This window comes from Oryzias latipes, chromosome 15, assembly GCF_002234675.1.
Source record: "Oryzias latipes chromosome 15, ASM223467v1".
NCBI lineage: Eukaryota > Metazoa > Chordata > Actinopteri > Beloniformes > Adrianichthyidae > Oryzias > Oryzias latipes.
In genome coordinates this window covers 25,241,110-25,258,539 of record NC_019873.2, presented here as the reverse complement: position 1 = coordinate 25,258,539, position 17,430 = coordinate 25,241,110, and the positions used below count along the sequence as shown (strand labels likewise).

The 17,430-nt window shown below is 37.7% G+C and overlaps 1 protein-coding gene across 1 annotated transcript in view; it reads left to right on the top strand.

Annotated features, from left to right (window-relative positions):
* The first annotated feature begins 4,395 nt into the window (after positions 1-4,395).
* slc35f3 (solute carrier family 35 member F3) overlaps positions 4,396-17,430 on the top strand; it is a 43,797-nt gene continuing 30,762 nt past the window's right edge. The window contains exons 1-2 of the mRNA XM_020709676.2: positions 4,396-4,725; positions 5,564-5,778. Of these exons, the coding sequence (XP_020565335.1) occupies positions 4,616-4,725; positions 5,564-5,778 (325 nt within the window). The 5' untranslated portion in view covers positions 4,396-4,615. The remainder of the gene's footprint in view (positions 4,726-5,563; positions 5,779-17,430) is intronic.

Genomic DNA, 17,430 nt, shown 5'->3' with positions numbered 1-17,430 from the left:
CTTTCAGGGACTGATCTCAAGTGGTTGGAATCGTATCTCATGGAGAGAAACTTTATGGTAAGCATGGACACACACTTTTATGGGGTCCATGAAATGAATTGTGGTGTGCCTCAAGGTTCCGTCCTTGGCCCCTTGCTTTTTAACATTTGCATGCTTCCTCTGGGGAATGTCATCAGAAGCCATAACATCATCTTTCATAGCTATGATGATGATACCCATCTGTACATAGCTATGTCTCCTGATGACACAAGACCAGTAGAAGCACATTTTAACTGTATTTTAGATGTGAAATCATGGATGTCAAGTAATTTTCTGCAGCTCAACCAGGAAAGAACTGAAATTTTAATTATTGGTCCTGAAGCCAAGAGAGAGAAACAGTTTCTGAAGCTACAGGAACTTTCAGTAAGTCATTCAGAAACAGTCAGAAACCTGGGTGTTATCTTCAACTCTAAGCTAACTTTTATCCCCCATATAAAACAGGTGGTTAAAACTGTTTTTTTATCATCTTAGAAATCTGGCTAGGGTCCGCCCACTACTCTCTCTTGCTAACATGGAGATGCTAATGTATGCTTTTATCATGAGTAAAATTGATTACTGTAACGCCCTGCTTGCTGGTCTTCCAAAAACCAACATTAGAAACCATCAGCTTCTCCAAAGTTCTGCTGCACGAGTTCTCAATCTTTTAGCAAGGTATAAATAAAACGTATCCAACTTAAATAAGTTACTTCAGTTGGTAATTAGTAATTGAGTTACATTTTTTTAACCTAATTCATTACGTGTACCCAACTCGATATTTTTTTACAACTCAAATTTACATATTGATCTAATTAAATGTCATATTACTCGAATTCAATTACGGTAAATGTTTTTCCATCTTCATTTATTGTACTTCTTGGACTTTTATATGTCTAAGTTTGAGCCTGCAGATATACCGGTACTCATTTTTATAACAACAAAATAATTGAAACAAACTGGATTCAAAACAAATAACTAGGCAAAACAAACAGCTAGACAACTAGACACCTTTGGTCAAAAACCAACACTTAAACCCAAATCCGTCCAGACAGGCAAAGGGAATGGTATCCCACAATTCCTTGCGGTGCCGACCCTGAATCATACCTCCATTTCTGGAACCGAAAGCTGAGGTTATCAACTTCCTTAGCCTCAAACTTATTGTGGTAACTCCCATAACCTGCTTTCTGGAATACCCCCTTGGCATTCAAAGCAGCATTTCTGGAGTTTTGATATCTGTAGCCACAGAACAAAGACAGAACAGAACTAGTCTTCACTTAGAGGTTTATTAATTCAGTATTTCTGACTTGTTCTAATGTTTTTGTGTTCATAAAATCAAAAAACGTAGAGCGCCTAATGGTGGGTTTTAATAGATTCCACAACAAACTTTTTTTTTTTTGTCATGCAATGCACCTTTTAGAGTGGGAGAGTGTGCTTCCTCCTGTGGGAGCCTCACTGGTATTGACAAATGAATATCAAAAACAGCCTAAAGCAGTGACAGACCTTTGGAACAACACTTCTCCAACACCCAAAGGGGTTTCTGCTGAAATCTAAAAGTTGGACAAATAACAGAGAAGCAACAGATAAAAGATTTGCTCTGCTCTAGTATGTGCATGCTCACAATTCTTTAATTGGACACCAAATAATGAAAAACACAATGTCTTTTAATTGCTAAGGGCGGAAACTAACAGATTTTTCACTAGTGAAGAGTTTCACTTCCTTTACACCGTGGACCAATCAGCAGTGGATTGTTACTCTGTCTCCAGGCTGAAAGCTGCTTTAAATATTGATGTGAGAAGAGACATGGCTTGCATCATACTTCTAAAAAAAAGAAGAAAATAGTAAAATACTGGACACAGTGCTGTGGAAAGGACCTGGGAAATGGATCCATGTTTGCTGCCTTCTATAGAAACTGTGCAAAACAAAAAATAAAAAATAAAAACCACAGAAGATATTGAAAAACTATATATTTTTTATCATATCATAAAGTACAGAGCTTTTCATAAATATTCTAAACAAATGTTCAGTTCCATGAACTTTTGGGTAAAAATTCTCATAGTTTGAGGTAACGCATTTCATGGATTATGTCTAAAAGTATGACTATACAAGTATGCTTCTTAATGAAATTAATCAAAAACAAATTGCACTTTTCTTCCACAGAACTTGCATTTTTAATTAATGATTTTTAGATTTATGTTTGTCTGTGTCTGTCTTACACACTATCACAAAAACAAGTTGAAAAAAATCTATTAAATAAAAACATAAGAACAGAAACAAGTCAGCAGAAGATAATTTGTGCTTTAAGCTTATTCCAATAATAAACCACCGCAAAACATTAAAGAAAACTAACTACAAACCCATTATTTATTCAAACTGTTTGCATTTTGCTTCAAATCCTAAAAAAACCACAATGGAGGAATTTAGCATAAGCATTTGAGTTGCTCACTGTGTGCTCATTTTATTCCTCCCAATTTGAGCTTTGGTTCTCACTTCACTTCACACCCATATTTAGACGAGACTACAGTGCTCTGTAGATTGAGGGCAACAATTAGATCACTATTAGAGGCCTGCTGAAGTGGAACATGGCGTGCTGCACAGTTGTGGATGGCTTTAATCTATGAACACCCCTTCAGAATTGCTGTTTTGATATGTATGAGCAGTGTCTCCCTGGAACGAGACGCACAGCTCTTGATGAATTTGTGTTGGCAGAGAGGAGAGTCCAGGAGTGAGAATCAATTTGGCTTTGGCTGAGCTGGGAAGTTGAGAGGTGCATTATGCAAGATGAACTTGATCCTCTCCCCTCCAAGACTGTCGATAAACAATGTTGACCCCCTTGTTGATGACTGGACACCACTTTTCTGCTTGAGTAAGCACAGGTTACTCTCCCTCAGGCCTCCACCATTCACACACCTGGCATCCTGTGGGCGTGTGGGCATTGATCTGTGCAGAACCTGTCTCCAAGAACCAGTCGGAGCTCTGCAGTAAGGTGTGCACATCAAACTGATGCAATGCAGCGGTCGGACCTCAGACCAGAAATAGGTGGACAACACTTTCCTGCAAGGTACAGTTTGATTTCTGGCTGCTTCCATTGCATGAAGTTGCATTATTTTAGGAATCCTAGAAATTGCCAAACGAGACTGATCAGGCTCCAAATTGTTTTTCTTAGCCGACTTTATAGGCAATCAGAATTCAAACAGCAGAGCTCACAGAGTGCCTTGTTAATGTTGCACAGCAACGCTTGTAAACAGAGACATTGATTTGATGAAATTACCACCACTGATCATAATTACCCCCATTAATAGAAGCTCTGATTGGATGCAATCAGCTGTATCCCTGCAGTTGCCTTGACTTCTGTTCCACTGTTTTAGTTTCTGCAACTGCATGCCTACAGAAATCTTGCTTGGCATCATCTTGACATTCCCGAGAAAGTTTCAGTTGAGGCAAACATTAAATTATTGAACAAAAATTGATCTGTAACCTTCAGCATGAGTTTTTTGAAGCCAGAGAAACAAAGGTTTGGTCTTCCTGAATTGGATATTATCTAAATAAAAACCCCACAAAGGAAATAAGACAGTAGAAAGAAAGAAATGATAATAATAAACTTTATTTGTATAGCACCTTTCAAGATAAAACTTACAAAGTGCTTAACAGTAAAACACAGAATGTAAAAAGAATTATGAAAAAGCAATTTGAAAAAGACAGGTATTTAGCTGCTTTTAAAAAGAAAACACAGAGTATACAGATCTGGGGATGAGAGGAAGGGAGTTCCAGAGGGATGGAGCCACTACTGCAAAGGCTCTGTCAAATTTAGTTTTTTAACCGAGTTCTCTTAACAACCAGCAGATCCTGGTCACATGATCTCAGGGACCTGCTGGGAGTGTACAGCTGCACAAGGTCTTATATGTAGACCGGCGCTTGGTTATTAAGAGCTCTGCATTTTAAAACCAGGATTTTAAAATGCACATGGTAGCGAATAGGGAGCCAGTGCAGCTGGATCAACAATGGGGTGATGTGTAAAAACTTGGATGAGTTGGTTAAAAGATTTGCAGCAGCATTTTGGACAGTCTGCCGTTCTAGAGATTTTTTGCTTGAACGTGTGAAGATGGAGTTGCAGTAATCAAGACGAGAAGACATAATAAGCATGGATTAGCATCTCCCTCTAATGAAATAAAAACAAAGGTAGAAAATTCGCATTTTCTTCAAAATCAGTGAAAGCAAGACAAAGTAAAAAGAAATGCTCTTTGTCTTCACTCAGGTGTGGACACTCTCTTTGAAAACAAAAATATTTCTAATAGATGACTAATCTGACAATTTATTAAGTAAATAAAATGTGTTTTGTAATTAAAAATTTAATAACAGCATAATAAAGAAGGAAAACCACTATTTTTTTGCGTTTCAAGACCTTCGCCCCACACGCGGTAGATGGCGCTGCTGCAGAGCCTCCAGCTCGCAGCGCATCCACAGCAGAGCGCACGCTCCTCGTGTTGTGGCAGTCTGTGGTGGGCAGGCATATGCTCGTTAGGCTGGAGAGAAGCAGGACGATGGTGCTCCTTCTTGCGTCCGTGGGCCTTTGTGAGGCTGATTAGAGTCTCCGCGCTTCTGCATGGCCTTGAGGATGTACGGCGATGGAGAGGCCACCGTATGGGACCGGGTCGGACGGCCCCATCGGGACTGCATGTGCTACCTTGGACCTCCGACTACTTTCCTGCCGATGTGAGAGATTTAACTTTTTTTTAAAATTATTATTATTGTATTTGTAAACTAAATGCAGCCAACAAAAAGCGGCATCGCCTGTTGCACACAGAAAGTGAACTGACTTGCAGATGTTACATTGATCAGAACGCATTAAGAGTATTTGGATTCATGGTTTAAATTGATCTGGTAAATGTCAGCTGCTGATTGCTGGAGTCGCAATGTCACAGGTAATGGGTTTTTTGGCAGAATGCGGTTCCCCTCAGGGATGGTGGCCAAACAGCTGCTCTGCGCGAGGGGTTAGTAAACACGACCTACTCTCATATTGACGCTTTTATCCACAAAGATCTCCACTAAAGTTCTCCATCATCCCTTTATATAATTGCCCGTTTACTGTATTTACATCTTCTGCGTGACAGAATGGCGTTTTGCTGGCTTGTTTGCTGGGCGCGCAGTTTTGTGCTCCAGTGCGCGCTTGACGCCCGGAGCTGTCACAAGTGTTGCTCTTCCATCTCCACAAATCACTCACGGTCCACTCATTAGTGGCAGATTCAGATAAGCCCACAATAGGAATTGCACTGTGGAAAATAAGCAGGAATTGCAGAGGCAGTCACTTCCTCTTAGTGTCTCTCTCTGTTGCTGAGCGCGCGCGCGCAGGGCCACTGAAGGATGAGGATTTCTCTACTGTATACGAGATGCGCTGCAGGGGCCTCTAACGCCGGTCCCTGCGGAGGATGCAGCATCCACTTCTGCGGTTCATCCAAAGAGAACTCACTCCTGTATAATCGAGTCACAAAGTCTCCCAAAAACCCAGCGTAAAGTTCTTACAGCACTGCCACCAATTGTTCTGTCTCCCCAGCGGGATGCGCAAGTCCCCCGACGTGAGCCCCAGAAGGCTTTCGGACATCAGCCCTCAGCTCAGACAGCTAAAGTACCTGGTAGTGGACGAGGCCATCAAGGAGGACCTGAAGTCCTCCCGATCTGTGGAGGACATCAACAGTGCGTCCATTGAGGAGCGGATACTGCGGATTACCGGCTACTATGGGTACCAGCCTTGGAGTACGAGTTACAAGAGTGAGTATATATGATCAAGCATGAACCTGAAGGGCAAGGAGAAGTCACGTGATTCAGGTATATGAGTGCCTAAAAGGAAACTCAACCAAAACTAGAAAACGTTCTAATCTGAAGTATTCTGGGTTGAGTTCAGATTAGAATACTTCTGATGCAGACAAAAAGTCCCTCAAAGAAAATCTTTATTATTTATTTGTATGTTATTGGGCACTAAAACTAACACTATAATAGAGCAAAAACAACTTGAATCCGTCCTAAAATGATTTTATTTTATTTTAAATAACTGATTAATAGAATGCATTTTTCCAAAAAACTGCAGGCATGTTTAGAGAATCTGGAACGGTCTATCATCTAAAGCAACCTTCTTTACGGCAATATTTACACATTACTCTTGTTTAAATAGAATATATTTGGGTAATAGGGTGTCATTCACCATGTTTTTGATTGTTTTTTGTGTTCAGTTGCCTAACAAGGCTTTAGGCATTCATTGCTTCACTGGAGCTATGAGAAAATGGGAATGCTGTTGTGTGCCGCCAGTGATTTTAGAAAAAGAAGGCTGTTAGTGCACATTTTTTTCGTCTCATTTTCCCTCTTTAAATCACTTATTTGCACATTGGTTGTGCGTATATCTGTGAGCTGTAACTGCTGCTGGTTGATGCGATGGGTGATTGGCTTCTTGCTTCGCTGCTTTTGGGATTCATCCGGGATTGTGGGGTTTCTCACACGCGAATTACAGCCACACTACCTGCCACTCGAGCTTTTTTTTTTGTCTGCCGTGTTTGGTCTTTGAGCAGGTTTAGACAGCATCTGTTCAGTTCCTAAAATAGTTCTTTTCTCTGCATTTGATGTGATGGGTAAACATGAAACCTGAACGTATTTTTAAGATTTTTGACCCACTGTTGGGATTAATGGAGTTCAGTTCATTCATTCATTAAAGCAGACACAAAACATCAATAAAGGAAGAGTTGGTAAAACATTTCATTGAGCAACATTTTTTCCCATAGAACTCTTGGTTTACAATGCAATTTTAATGGTTGTCTCTGTGTCCATCGAAATAGCCTTCACACTGAAAATTTTGGCTGATATTTGTGTGTTTTTTTCTGAACCAGCGTTTGTAAATGTGTTCACTCCCCGGGTTGGCAGAGGTGGTTGGAGGGCATGGATTGATTTTCACTGCAGAAGCTTGTGTGGTTTTAATGGATTGCAGCCTGAAAGCAGAACATGTTTTAAGCTGTTCACTGTGTCCAGTAATTTGTCAGTATTGCCATCAAAATAGTTAAAAGAAATGTGTTGCATTGTGTGAATTCTTCTTATAAATTTATTTTATGTAATTTCAAGCCCATACTGACTTTTTAAAAAATATTCTTTAGAGGAATAGTATTTTAAAACAAAAGATTTAACAGATTTTTGTTTCATTTAGTCCAGTTTTTGTTTATAAACTTCAATTATAATTGTTATTTCTTTACTTTTATGAAATCCAAAGTATTTTCCCTTCATATTTTTGATGGTGCAGTTGTAAACCATAAACAACATTAGCCCTGCTGTTTATAACCATTTGAGTCATATCTGATACATGCATGTCTGAAATTAGCCCCATCAAAACTTTATTTAAAACCTATTCTATAGAACTTGGTCCATGTTTTCAGCTCTGTAGTTCATCATCCTTCCACTAGGAGCAGGTTTTTCCTGCTGAAGTTTTGCTAAAATTTAAAGCTTAATGGCGTGAGTTAATCAATTATTATTCATCTTTTTCTGTATTGAAATAATGCTACATCTGTTGATTTCCTTTATAAAACAGTCACACCATGTCTAAAATGTGTGGATAAAATTACAGACAGTGGCTAAATAAGGATCTTTTTTTCCCCTGAACACCCATGTCAGGAATAGGTTTCCATTTTGAACTAACATTGTTGTGAGCAAAAACTTAAAAATCACTCAAAGTTATATAACTGATACTATCTATATCTAAAGAAAAAATATATATTTTTGTGGTTTGAAAAACATTGCAATTCCCCCAAGTTTGAATTTTTTGTTAATTATTGCTGTAGTCGGCTTCACAGGGTTACATTTGAAGCTCTTCAACCAAAATCAGTCATGACTAGTGATGGAGAATGCTGCAAGAATGTGTTAAAAACCTAATTATCATCAGAGTGGGTCTTTAAAGACTCCCCAAAGTCGAAAATAGGTTGCTGGAATAAGTTTAAATAAGCCTTTTTCTTTTTTTTTAATTGAAGCTCTTAAAATTCTCATTGCTAATGTTTAATACATTTCAATTCCACTCAGTTAAATAAAGGATTACTTTCATTTGTTGTTTTGCGTAGGACACTGGCTAGTTTGGAAATAGCTTTTATGCAGGTTTTTATGCACATGTGCAATTTAGGCACTTTTTGTTCTAGGAGGTTTTTAAACTCAGTCAAGCGAATAATTATTTTTTGGAAGCTTTTGAATGCAATTACCTGTGTAACAAAAGAGATAATGGCAATCACTGCTTATTAGAGTGGTTTATGGTTTCATTACACAAAATGAGACACATATTTTTAATCCTTTTTTGTTCCCTCAAAAAACTATCACAACCAAATTCAGAAAAAGTGATGTTCATAGGGGAAAAAAACGCCACTCTTTAGTGTTAGACTATGGTCTGCGCTTGAAAAGGCTCTTTGTGGATGGCAGGCAGAGAGGCTATGAAATATTTCATGACCAGTAGCGCTGTTACATCACACATTTCTGTCACGTGTGGCTATAAGGAAAGACGTTCATAATTTACGTCTTTTACAGGACTTTTTTCAGCACTCTTCTGTTTCAAACAAAGCAGTCTTAAGTTAAATTAATATACAGCATGGTTTTAATGAACGAGCTTTCACATCCTTTTAGCCGGTTTAGTAGAACCCGTGTTTTATTATGACACTCATTGCACAGAGTTGCACGAGAGCAGAGTCCTCCCACAGCTCTGTTTGAAGACATCATGACTAGTTGAGTCTCACTTGCAACTAGAAGATAATTGGGAATGCTTAAGTGTGCTGGGTTTTTTATGCTGAAAGTAGCCAATTAAGAGCAAAGGGCATGTCAAGATGAGCTCAAAGGGGCTCTTGTTTTTTCACACCAACCTTTCAGTCTTTCACTTGAACTCCTTCATTCAAGTACAATAAGACAAAAAAATAAACAAAAAGGTCACGCAGCTACATGTAAAGCGTGCCTCTGCAAGAACTGCCTTTGATTTAAGGAATCATCTCTGTGTCTTGATGCTTTTGCACCGCAGCCCTGAGAGAACAACTGGAGAGAGACTGAGCCAGCATGAAAAACTCACCGTTTCAGTGAGTCACTTTCCCCTGGGAGGTGTACATATAAACTCAAAGCTGCAGCGAGGTGGAGTCCCCCCCCCCCTTTTGATGTGGTAAATAGAATTGATTTACCTTACAGATGTGCCCCTTTTATCCTAAGATGGCACAGCGAGTGGCTGCATCTACGCTTTCATCTCCTTTACTCGCCGAGTCCTTTTCTTTACAACAAGATTTCCTGTCCTATTACCACAAACACACAACTACAGTCAAGGTGCTAGAAAGCTATTCTCTCTAAGATCAAGAACACATTGTTACACATCCTGTTTGGAAAAAATAAAAAAAATAGGAGAGAGTTTAAAAAAAGAAAAATATAGAAAATGTAACTTCCAAAACATGATCAATATGGAAATTTTAATTCAGAATACCCAGATTAGACTGTTGCTGTAGTCTTTTTCAATCAATATGCGTTGATTCAGAAATAATTATGATTATTAGCTGTCAGTGTTGCAGTAGTCTTGAAGAAGTGGCTCGAAACATGCTTTCGTCATCAATATTTCGTTTTTTTTGTTTGAGAAAACCAAGATTTACTATTTATATGTTTTAATTAAAGAGGCATCTTAGGATTGCTGACATAAATAAATGTAATCCTTTTGTGATAGTTTAAGATTTGATGCAAAAAAATCAGATATTTTGAAAAAAAAAAGAAGCTAAAACACAAATTCCTAGAAAACTTGATAAAAATGGAAAGTTGGTGACTGTTGCCCCTTTTCCTTGCTAAAAGGAGCGTATCAATCACATGCTTTTAATGCAGATGAGATTGTAACGGCTTTATGATGAGATTTTACTTGATGGATTTTCATGTGTCATATTGTGACAAAGATTCTGAACTCAAAGGGAATCTGAATATGTGTGCCATTTTTGTACTTCTTGTCGGAGTGTATTAACCCAGTATGCATCACAGATATCAATTCCTTCACCCGTCACTGATTAGTCTGCTTGTCTCTGTGTATTTATGGTCCTGCTCAGCATAATTAGGTTGTCTTGGTGTCTCCATCTTTGTTTTTACCTCTACTTGTGCTCACCTTTAATTATTTTTGCTGTTGTTGAGTGTTCCTCAAACTGTCTATGGACTTGCCATTCATTGTTAGAATCTGTGGGCATAAATTACCTCAAAATAAATGTTTTTGTACTTCCTCAATACATCTTTTGCCAGTTCCTTCACTTTTTTTTCACTTATTACTTCCCAGCTTTCTTGTATTAAAGTAAATCAGCTTTTTTATCATTAGAAATTGCATTTTTTTTGTAGTTGGCTTGAAATCCATTTTACAGTTAGTTTTGTTGAGATTTTTCTTCTTTTTTTTTAGAATTGAATTATTTTCACAGACTTTATGAACAGGAACATTTGATATTTTTTGTTCATTTCTGAGATTAGAATATTTCTGTTTTCTTCTTTAATTCTCTCTTAAGGTATCAACCAACACGTTCTCAACCCAACTCGTCATGTATGGACGCATGGTAAGGACCCCCCCTCCACATCACATAATGACGCTTTGGTTGAGGCCGTATGAGGCACAGAGAGCACAATGTTCATGTGTTGTATCAAGATGTTTTCAACTATTTTCAATGGGCATATGACTGGTAAATTTAACACAGATTTTTTTTAAACCCCAAACACTTTGGTCTGGTCCCCATATTCCCACCTTCAGACAAACTGTTTCTTTGAGAGCAAACTTTTTGCAACCATGTCTTTGCTCTTTGTCTTGATTTCTTTTTACTACCATAAGCTTAGCGTTCCCTCTGGTGCAAATTTAGTACTTCACGAGGCATGAAATGAGCTTGGTTTCTATTTTGAGCGGTGGGGCTGGGCATGGTCAGATTCCACAGTGGAACGGTTTTAAACAAGCCCATGTTTCCCGCCACTTTTCCTTTTTGCATTATGTGACTGTTGAAGACTTTATTTTATCTTCTATTCATAGTATATATTTTGAAATATATATATACACACATTTATTTTAAGCATTTATTCAGTCTAATTTGGTGACATTTACAGCAAAATCTTTGATATTTAGAGCATCAGAAAAATGAAACAGCAGTTTATCACAAGGCAGTGATGGAGCTTGTCTTACTTCCAAACATGACAATCACACTTTTATTGACCAAAATTGATCAGAATAAAATAGAAACACACTTAATTACTGTGATTTTGGAAGATGGAATGGGTTTGCTGATTTAGAATTTAAGTTAGTAATTCTTTATAAATATAGATCACAAATGCTTACATGTAGTTTTACCAAAAGCTAATTTCTAATTTACCTTAGAAAACCCTACTGATGGCAAATGTGGACAGTCTGTATCTTAAGTTTTTATACTCTCTGGAGTATGGCGCTGTTGTGTAACATCCCATCTATAATTGAGAAGGATGCATAGACCGTTGAACACCTGCTGCTGAGGTCCCACTTCTGCTCATTGGAGCGGATGAGCTGTAGATCAACTGTTCCACTTTGAGAAGGAAGACCACCAACCTTTTCTCTCACAGCTGCTTCTATTTGCTTTCAGTATCGTCCACATATTGGGAGAGATTATTGAGTGGTCCAGGCAGGAGTGGAAACCACATTTCCATCTCAGTGGTTCAAGACCATGCAGTGAAAACAAACTTTTTCACGGAGCGGGAGAAGATCAGTGAAACGTACCCAGCGGTATGTTTCATTGTTGCTTAAAATGATGAATCCTTGTTGATTTCAAAATGAATTGTGGACACACAAAGCGACAATTTACTGTTCTGTTTGTAGAGATCACTCCTCATTGTATACCACAAACCAATTTGATGACAAATGCTGTCTTCATGCCAGAAGTTCCTCCTCCTCACTGCTTTTATCTGCTGTTAATTAGAAGGTGTGAAGTGATAACTCCTGCCTCTGTGTAATTACTTGAAGGTCTGCTGAGGCCGAACCCAGCACACGATTTGCTCTGTGAGCTACAATCGAGCAGCACTCACTGACTGGAAGAGCAGAGTGTAAATGGGTATGTCCGTGTAATTAGGAGGCTTATTTTGGTGTCTTGATGGGAAGATAGGCTCTAATCAAGATCATACATTCATTTCCCCTGCTAAATGGGCCAGCCTGTTTTAATGAGCTCAGGTTCAAGACTTTAGACTTGGTCTGGCCTCATCCAAAAACAAACTACAGAAACATTTTGTTTCCCATCATGACTCGACTTGCCATTATTTTGCTCTGTCTTGTTTGTTTTTCCTTTATACGGGAGTACCGTCTGAATGTAAGCAGGCAAAGCAGGGAAAGCACAAACACACCTACCGCTGTCCTGTTGTTTTCCTCAGCCAGACAAATAACTATTTGTATTACTATTACCATTACATTACTATTACCGTTACTATGCCATCCATCTACCTTCTTAATCTGGATATTTTTCCATTCTGGGTCATGGGGTTGCTTGAAGCGACCCAGCACCTGAAGAGTGAAGGCAGGATACACTCTGGACAGTTTGCACGTCTGTTGTTAATTACTGTTTCTATTACAATAATAACCCCGGCGAGGTCTCATTTCAGCACTGTGGGCCTCGTCTGTGGAACAGCCTGCCTGTGGAGGTTTTTAAGAAAAAAAAAGTGAACACTAATCTTTTTAGTATAGGTTTTCAGTACATATTCTCGTATATTAATTAGATTTTATCGACTGATGTGTATGTCATTTGGGTTTTTTATTTGTGTTTATTTATTATTTTTAACAATTTTTTTTTACTATTATTATATAATCTTGTAAAGTCCTTTGAAGTGCTCTTTAGCAGCAATTACTATATAAATATAGATGAATTTAAATTAATTACTAATACTTTTCTATCCACACATTTTCTTAATGTTCCCGTTGTTAAAAGCTATCCAGCCACTAAAAGGCTAAAGCAAGAGATGGTTTGCCAGTCCATCATTGGGCAGATATTACTATTACTCTTACATTATTACTAGTACTATTACTTTCACATTCACCATGTTCAGGAAAGCGCATCACATGCCGACTGTCACACTGCCCTCAGCAAAGCATGTAACTACTTTCAATGAAACGTTTATGTAAGCATGCGTAAATGTGCATTTTGGTCTTCTGCGTTCAAATCTCTCTCCTTCACGCATCACTACGACAGCTTCAAAGACTATTTTTGCTCTACGTACAAAACCTGCATCCATTGAACGCGTCATCTGAAGGCGTGGCCCACTTCATTCTACTGGACAGCTTGTAGGTTGGTGCTAAATTGTGTTTTTTTTTTTACTGGACAGTTGTGTCTTGACAATGCAAAAGGCCAGTTTGTCATCCCAGAAATACAAGCAGAATGGGAGCGATGGGTTGAATTAAACATGACAAATATGTTTGATTCTCAGCCAATTTTGGAAAACATGGAAGCCAGGCTTGTGCTGCACTGTTTCAGTCAGCACTGCTGACTAATTAAAGATTCACACTGTAAGCACAAATTATCTTATTTTTTAGCTGAACTTTTTGTACCATTTTATAAAATATAAACCATTTCCTATCCAATTAAATAACAATAAAGCAGTGAGTTCCAAACGGATTTTCTTCATTAGTGAAAAGGTTTATGGTCAACTGCACATTGCCATCATGGCTAATACTGTCGCTCAGACAGAGGAGGATATTGAAAATAAATTGATGCATGATTATTGCTGTGTTGCTTTATAAAGATAATAAATAAATTCTAGGCAGGAAACAGAAATGTTTTTTTTTCTTGCAGAATGTAAATAAATCATCACAACATGGATTGATTTAATACTCCAGATTATTGTGTTCCAGTCAGATTATTATTTTAGCGATTTGACATCAAAAACCAGATCATGGGATATAATTAATGCATTAAACATGTCAGCCAGTCACCAAATAGTAAAAAAAATTAAAAGATGAAAGCGGTTGCTATTCACTTGTTGTCAAGTGAGTCAGTTTGCCACCAGCAGGAGCACAGGGCAGCATTCACCCAGAATACACAGAGTTTACAGTCAACACTCCTCTCAGCAGCATTAGTGAGTCATGATGTCCACTGGATGACCATAAGAGAGCCTGACTCATTTTTTAAGGGTTGTTTATACGTTTTGGGAAAAACGCATTATTGTCTGCTAATGTGAAGGTTTTTATTGTGTTAGTGGAAGGTTTTTTTTAAGCCTAACTAAAACTGGAAACATTATTTGCTTAAAGGGAACAATAGCTCGCTTCCCCTGATTGTCCGTAACAATTTTTCAGTCTGAACACACACAAGCAGACTCTGGTCTCCGACCAGGAACCCCTCTTGGACCCATCTTTTGAGGAGATCTCGGTTCATTTCCCATCGGGCGGAGCTTCAGTTTGTGCTGAATTTCTTCCGTCTAAACAGAATTTGCTCAGAATGGAACAACCGGACCAATACAGAACAAACACAAAGGTTAGGAATTGATCCTCACCAAATTAAGCGGACTCGGTCCAGACAAATGGACTTTTCCAGTCTGAAAACAGTTTCATGCAAATATTTCCTTCATAATTTGTCTATTTTTTTCGCTTCATGTCGGCTTCAAAGAGCTTCCAAGCAAGATGCGGTGCCTCTGAGCTCTTTATTAACTACAAATACTCATCTTTGAATCTAATCTAAAACATTATTTTCTTTAGGGCATTAATTTCTACATCTCTTCTTAATGCATCACCACTTTATTTTCAATTGGTAATGATATCTATAGATTGCACACGCTTTCTTTTCTTGATGTGTTAAGTTTCCTAGTTCACCCACTTCTCCTCCCACTTATTTTTTTTTCTTGGCCCTCACAAACTCATGCTGCTAGTGTGAAAAAAGCTCTGCTGTGGGACATTTTCATTTTTTGCTTCTCAAATACTTGCTTTGAAGAAATGGTCCAACATTTAGCGCTATATTGTAAAATTAAATTGAAATAAACAACAGGGCTTCACTTTTGTTCAGACCCTAGTGTCACTTTTTGCTGCTTTTGTCATATTTATGATACATTTATTTTTAGCTTTGTTAGGGGCATTTCACATTGTCTAATCTACTTTATTTTTTGTATTCAGGTTATGTAAAACACCCATAGAATATCTTTCAGTCTGTTTAACTTTACCACCAATCATAAACAATGATAATTCTATCTGAAAAGTCAAACCTTTCCTTAAAACGTGGACTGACACAATGTTCATGTGTAAAGTGGCTTCCTTGGAGGTACTTTCAGTGTCTAATAATATTTGCCAGATGATAAATGAGACCCAGTTAAACAGCAAACAAGAGGAGCTTTGATAGAGCTGCTTTTGCGGAGTGGATAGGCTGCTCCAGGGAAGCTAATTTAATATTTTCAGGATAATAAACAATGTGTCCTTTTTTGTGAGGATTCAAAATTAGGTCACCTGTGCAGCATTTGCATATTTTATACAATAAATTTTATATTTATGAAATTTGATTTGAAGTTTAAGCCTGTCTGGACTGTTTGCCTTCCCGTCAGATGAGTCTCTTCTTTAAAAAGCTGAAAGACATTTTCCTGTAAATCAGGTGAGGTGTTATTTCTTTCTCTTGAATGAATGAATGAACATATATATATATATATATATATATATATATATATATATATATATATATATATATATATATATATATATATATATATATATATAATATATATATATATATTCAAAAGAGTGAAAAGAAGTAAAAGGCTAAGAAACCCCCCCCCCCCCCCCCCCCCATGTTCTATACCAAATTTGGTTCAATAGTAGTCCTGTTTGTTTCCTCTGTACAGAGTACAGATTCACTTTCAAATACCCGTATACACCTGTATAATGAACTACATCGTACTACATGTAAACATAGAATCATACACACATGGAAACATCTGCCATAAACACTCACTTGGTTCTGTTAAATCTTGTTTTCCAACACAATTAAGTGCATCCTCACAGAATTCAAATCTATATTTGTAAACATTTACATAAATACTACACGTTATTCATGTTTTTTGTATGTATATCTATCCGTAATCATATTTTTTCTTGAACTCCTTTATGTTTGGACATTGATTTAAGTTCAGTCTTGAATTGCTCCTACCCAAAATAAAAAAATAAAAAAGCTAAATGAGCTTTAAAAGCACAAAATAAAATGGTTCTTGAGAAAAAAATATATTATTTCCTGTAGGGCATTCATTTCCCCATATCTTTTTAGTGGATCACTACTTTATTGAAAGAAAAAAAATTAGAGGGAGGGTTAAAAACAGGTAAGTGCATTCAAGTAGAATTTGCTAACAGCAAACAGCACTTGTTCTTACAACGCTGCATCATAGCTGACCATGCAGCACAGCTTGCTTTCTAAAGTCTCACATCAACATGCACTGATTAAACTTCTGTTTTTGTTTTTTAAACAAAATATACATATAGTTTTGTTAATGCATGCTCTTGTTGCAACATGAAAAAACTCATGCATTGTCCTTCAGTTTCTAAAAAAGGAGGTATGTTATGCACACTAAGTTTCTGTACTATAAATGCACTTTTTAGTTTTCTGTTAGCATATCTCCGACTGTAGTGCTTTATCGCCACATGCACAGTAAGCAACCTTGTCCTCAAATAAATTTGGCTTCTCCTTCTAATTACCACCCATGAAAGGAGACAGTTTGGAGCCTCCGTTCTCCCTCCTTCGTCAGACACAATGCTAAAAGATGCCTGGGTTCTGCTGCAGGGCTCCAATGTTCATCTGTGCCTTCTCTGCACAGCTCTCTCCAACGCCTGCAGAGAAAACGGCACTAAAAGAGGCAACAGCCAGAGCGTGGAAACAGGGAGGATGGTCTCTAACTCAGAGGCGCAGCATGGATTCGTCTGTGATGGAGAAATTATTATGTGGGACTAAAATGCACGCAAATAGCCGTTTTCCATTATTCTTGTTTTATTTTTTGTATACACTTTCCTACAAATTTATCAAAACCCTCCTGTGAATATTTTATAACCAATATTTCTATTTAAGTAATAAATCAGCAATGATTTTCTCAGCTCTGATTTTTAGCCATAAGGATGCATCATCTGGTCACCACTGAAATATAAATTGACATCATCATTAATGGATGGGCTCATGAGGTTTTCCCTGTTAAATTTTCTAAAGGAAATCTGAAGGACTTGGTCATACTTTATTGTGAATCTAGTAGAGCGGAAACATGGTTGTACTGCACTCTGCAGGTTTATCTACAGTGACAGCATTTCTATATTAGGGGCTGTAGATACTTTTACTACTTGTCTTTTAGAGCTGATGCTATTTTAAGCAAACGCAAACCTGGAATTTGTTAAATGTATGGCCTTCGGTGTTGGATGAGGTTCCGCAGCAACAGATGTTAATTCTTTAATATCTCCAAGGTCTTATTTAC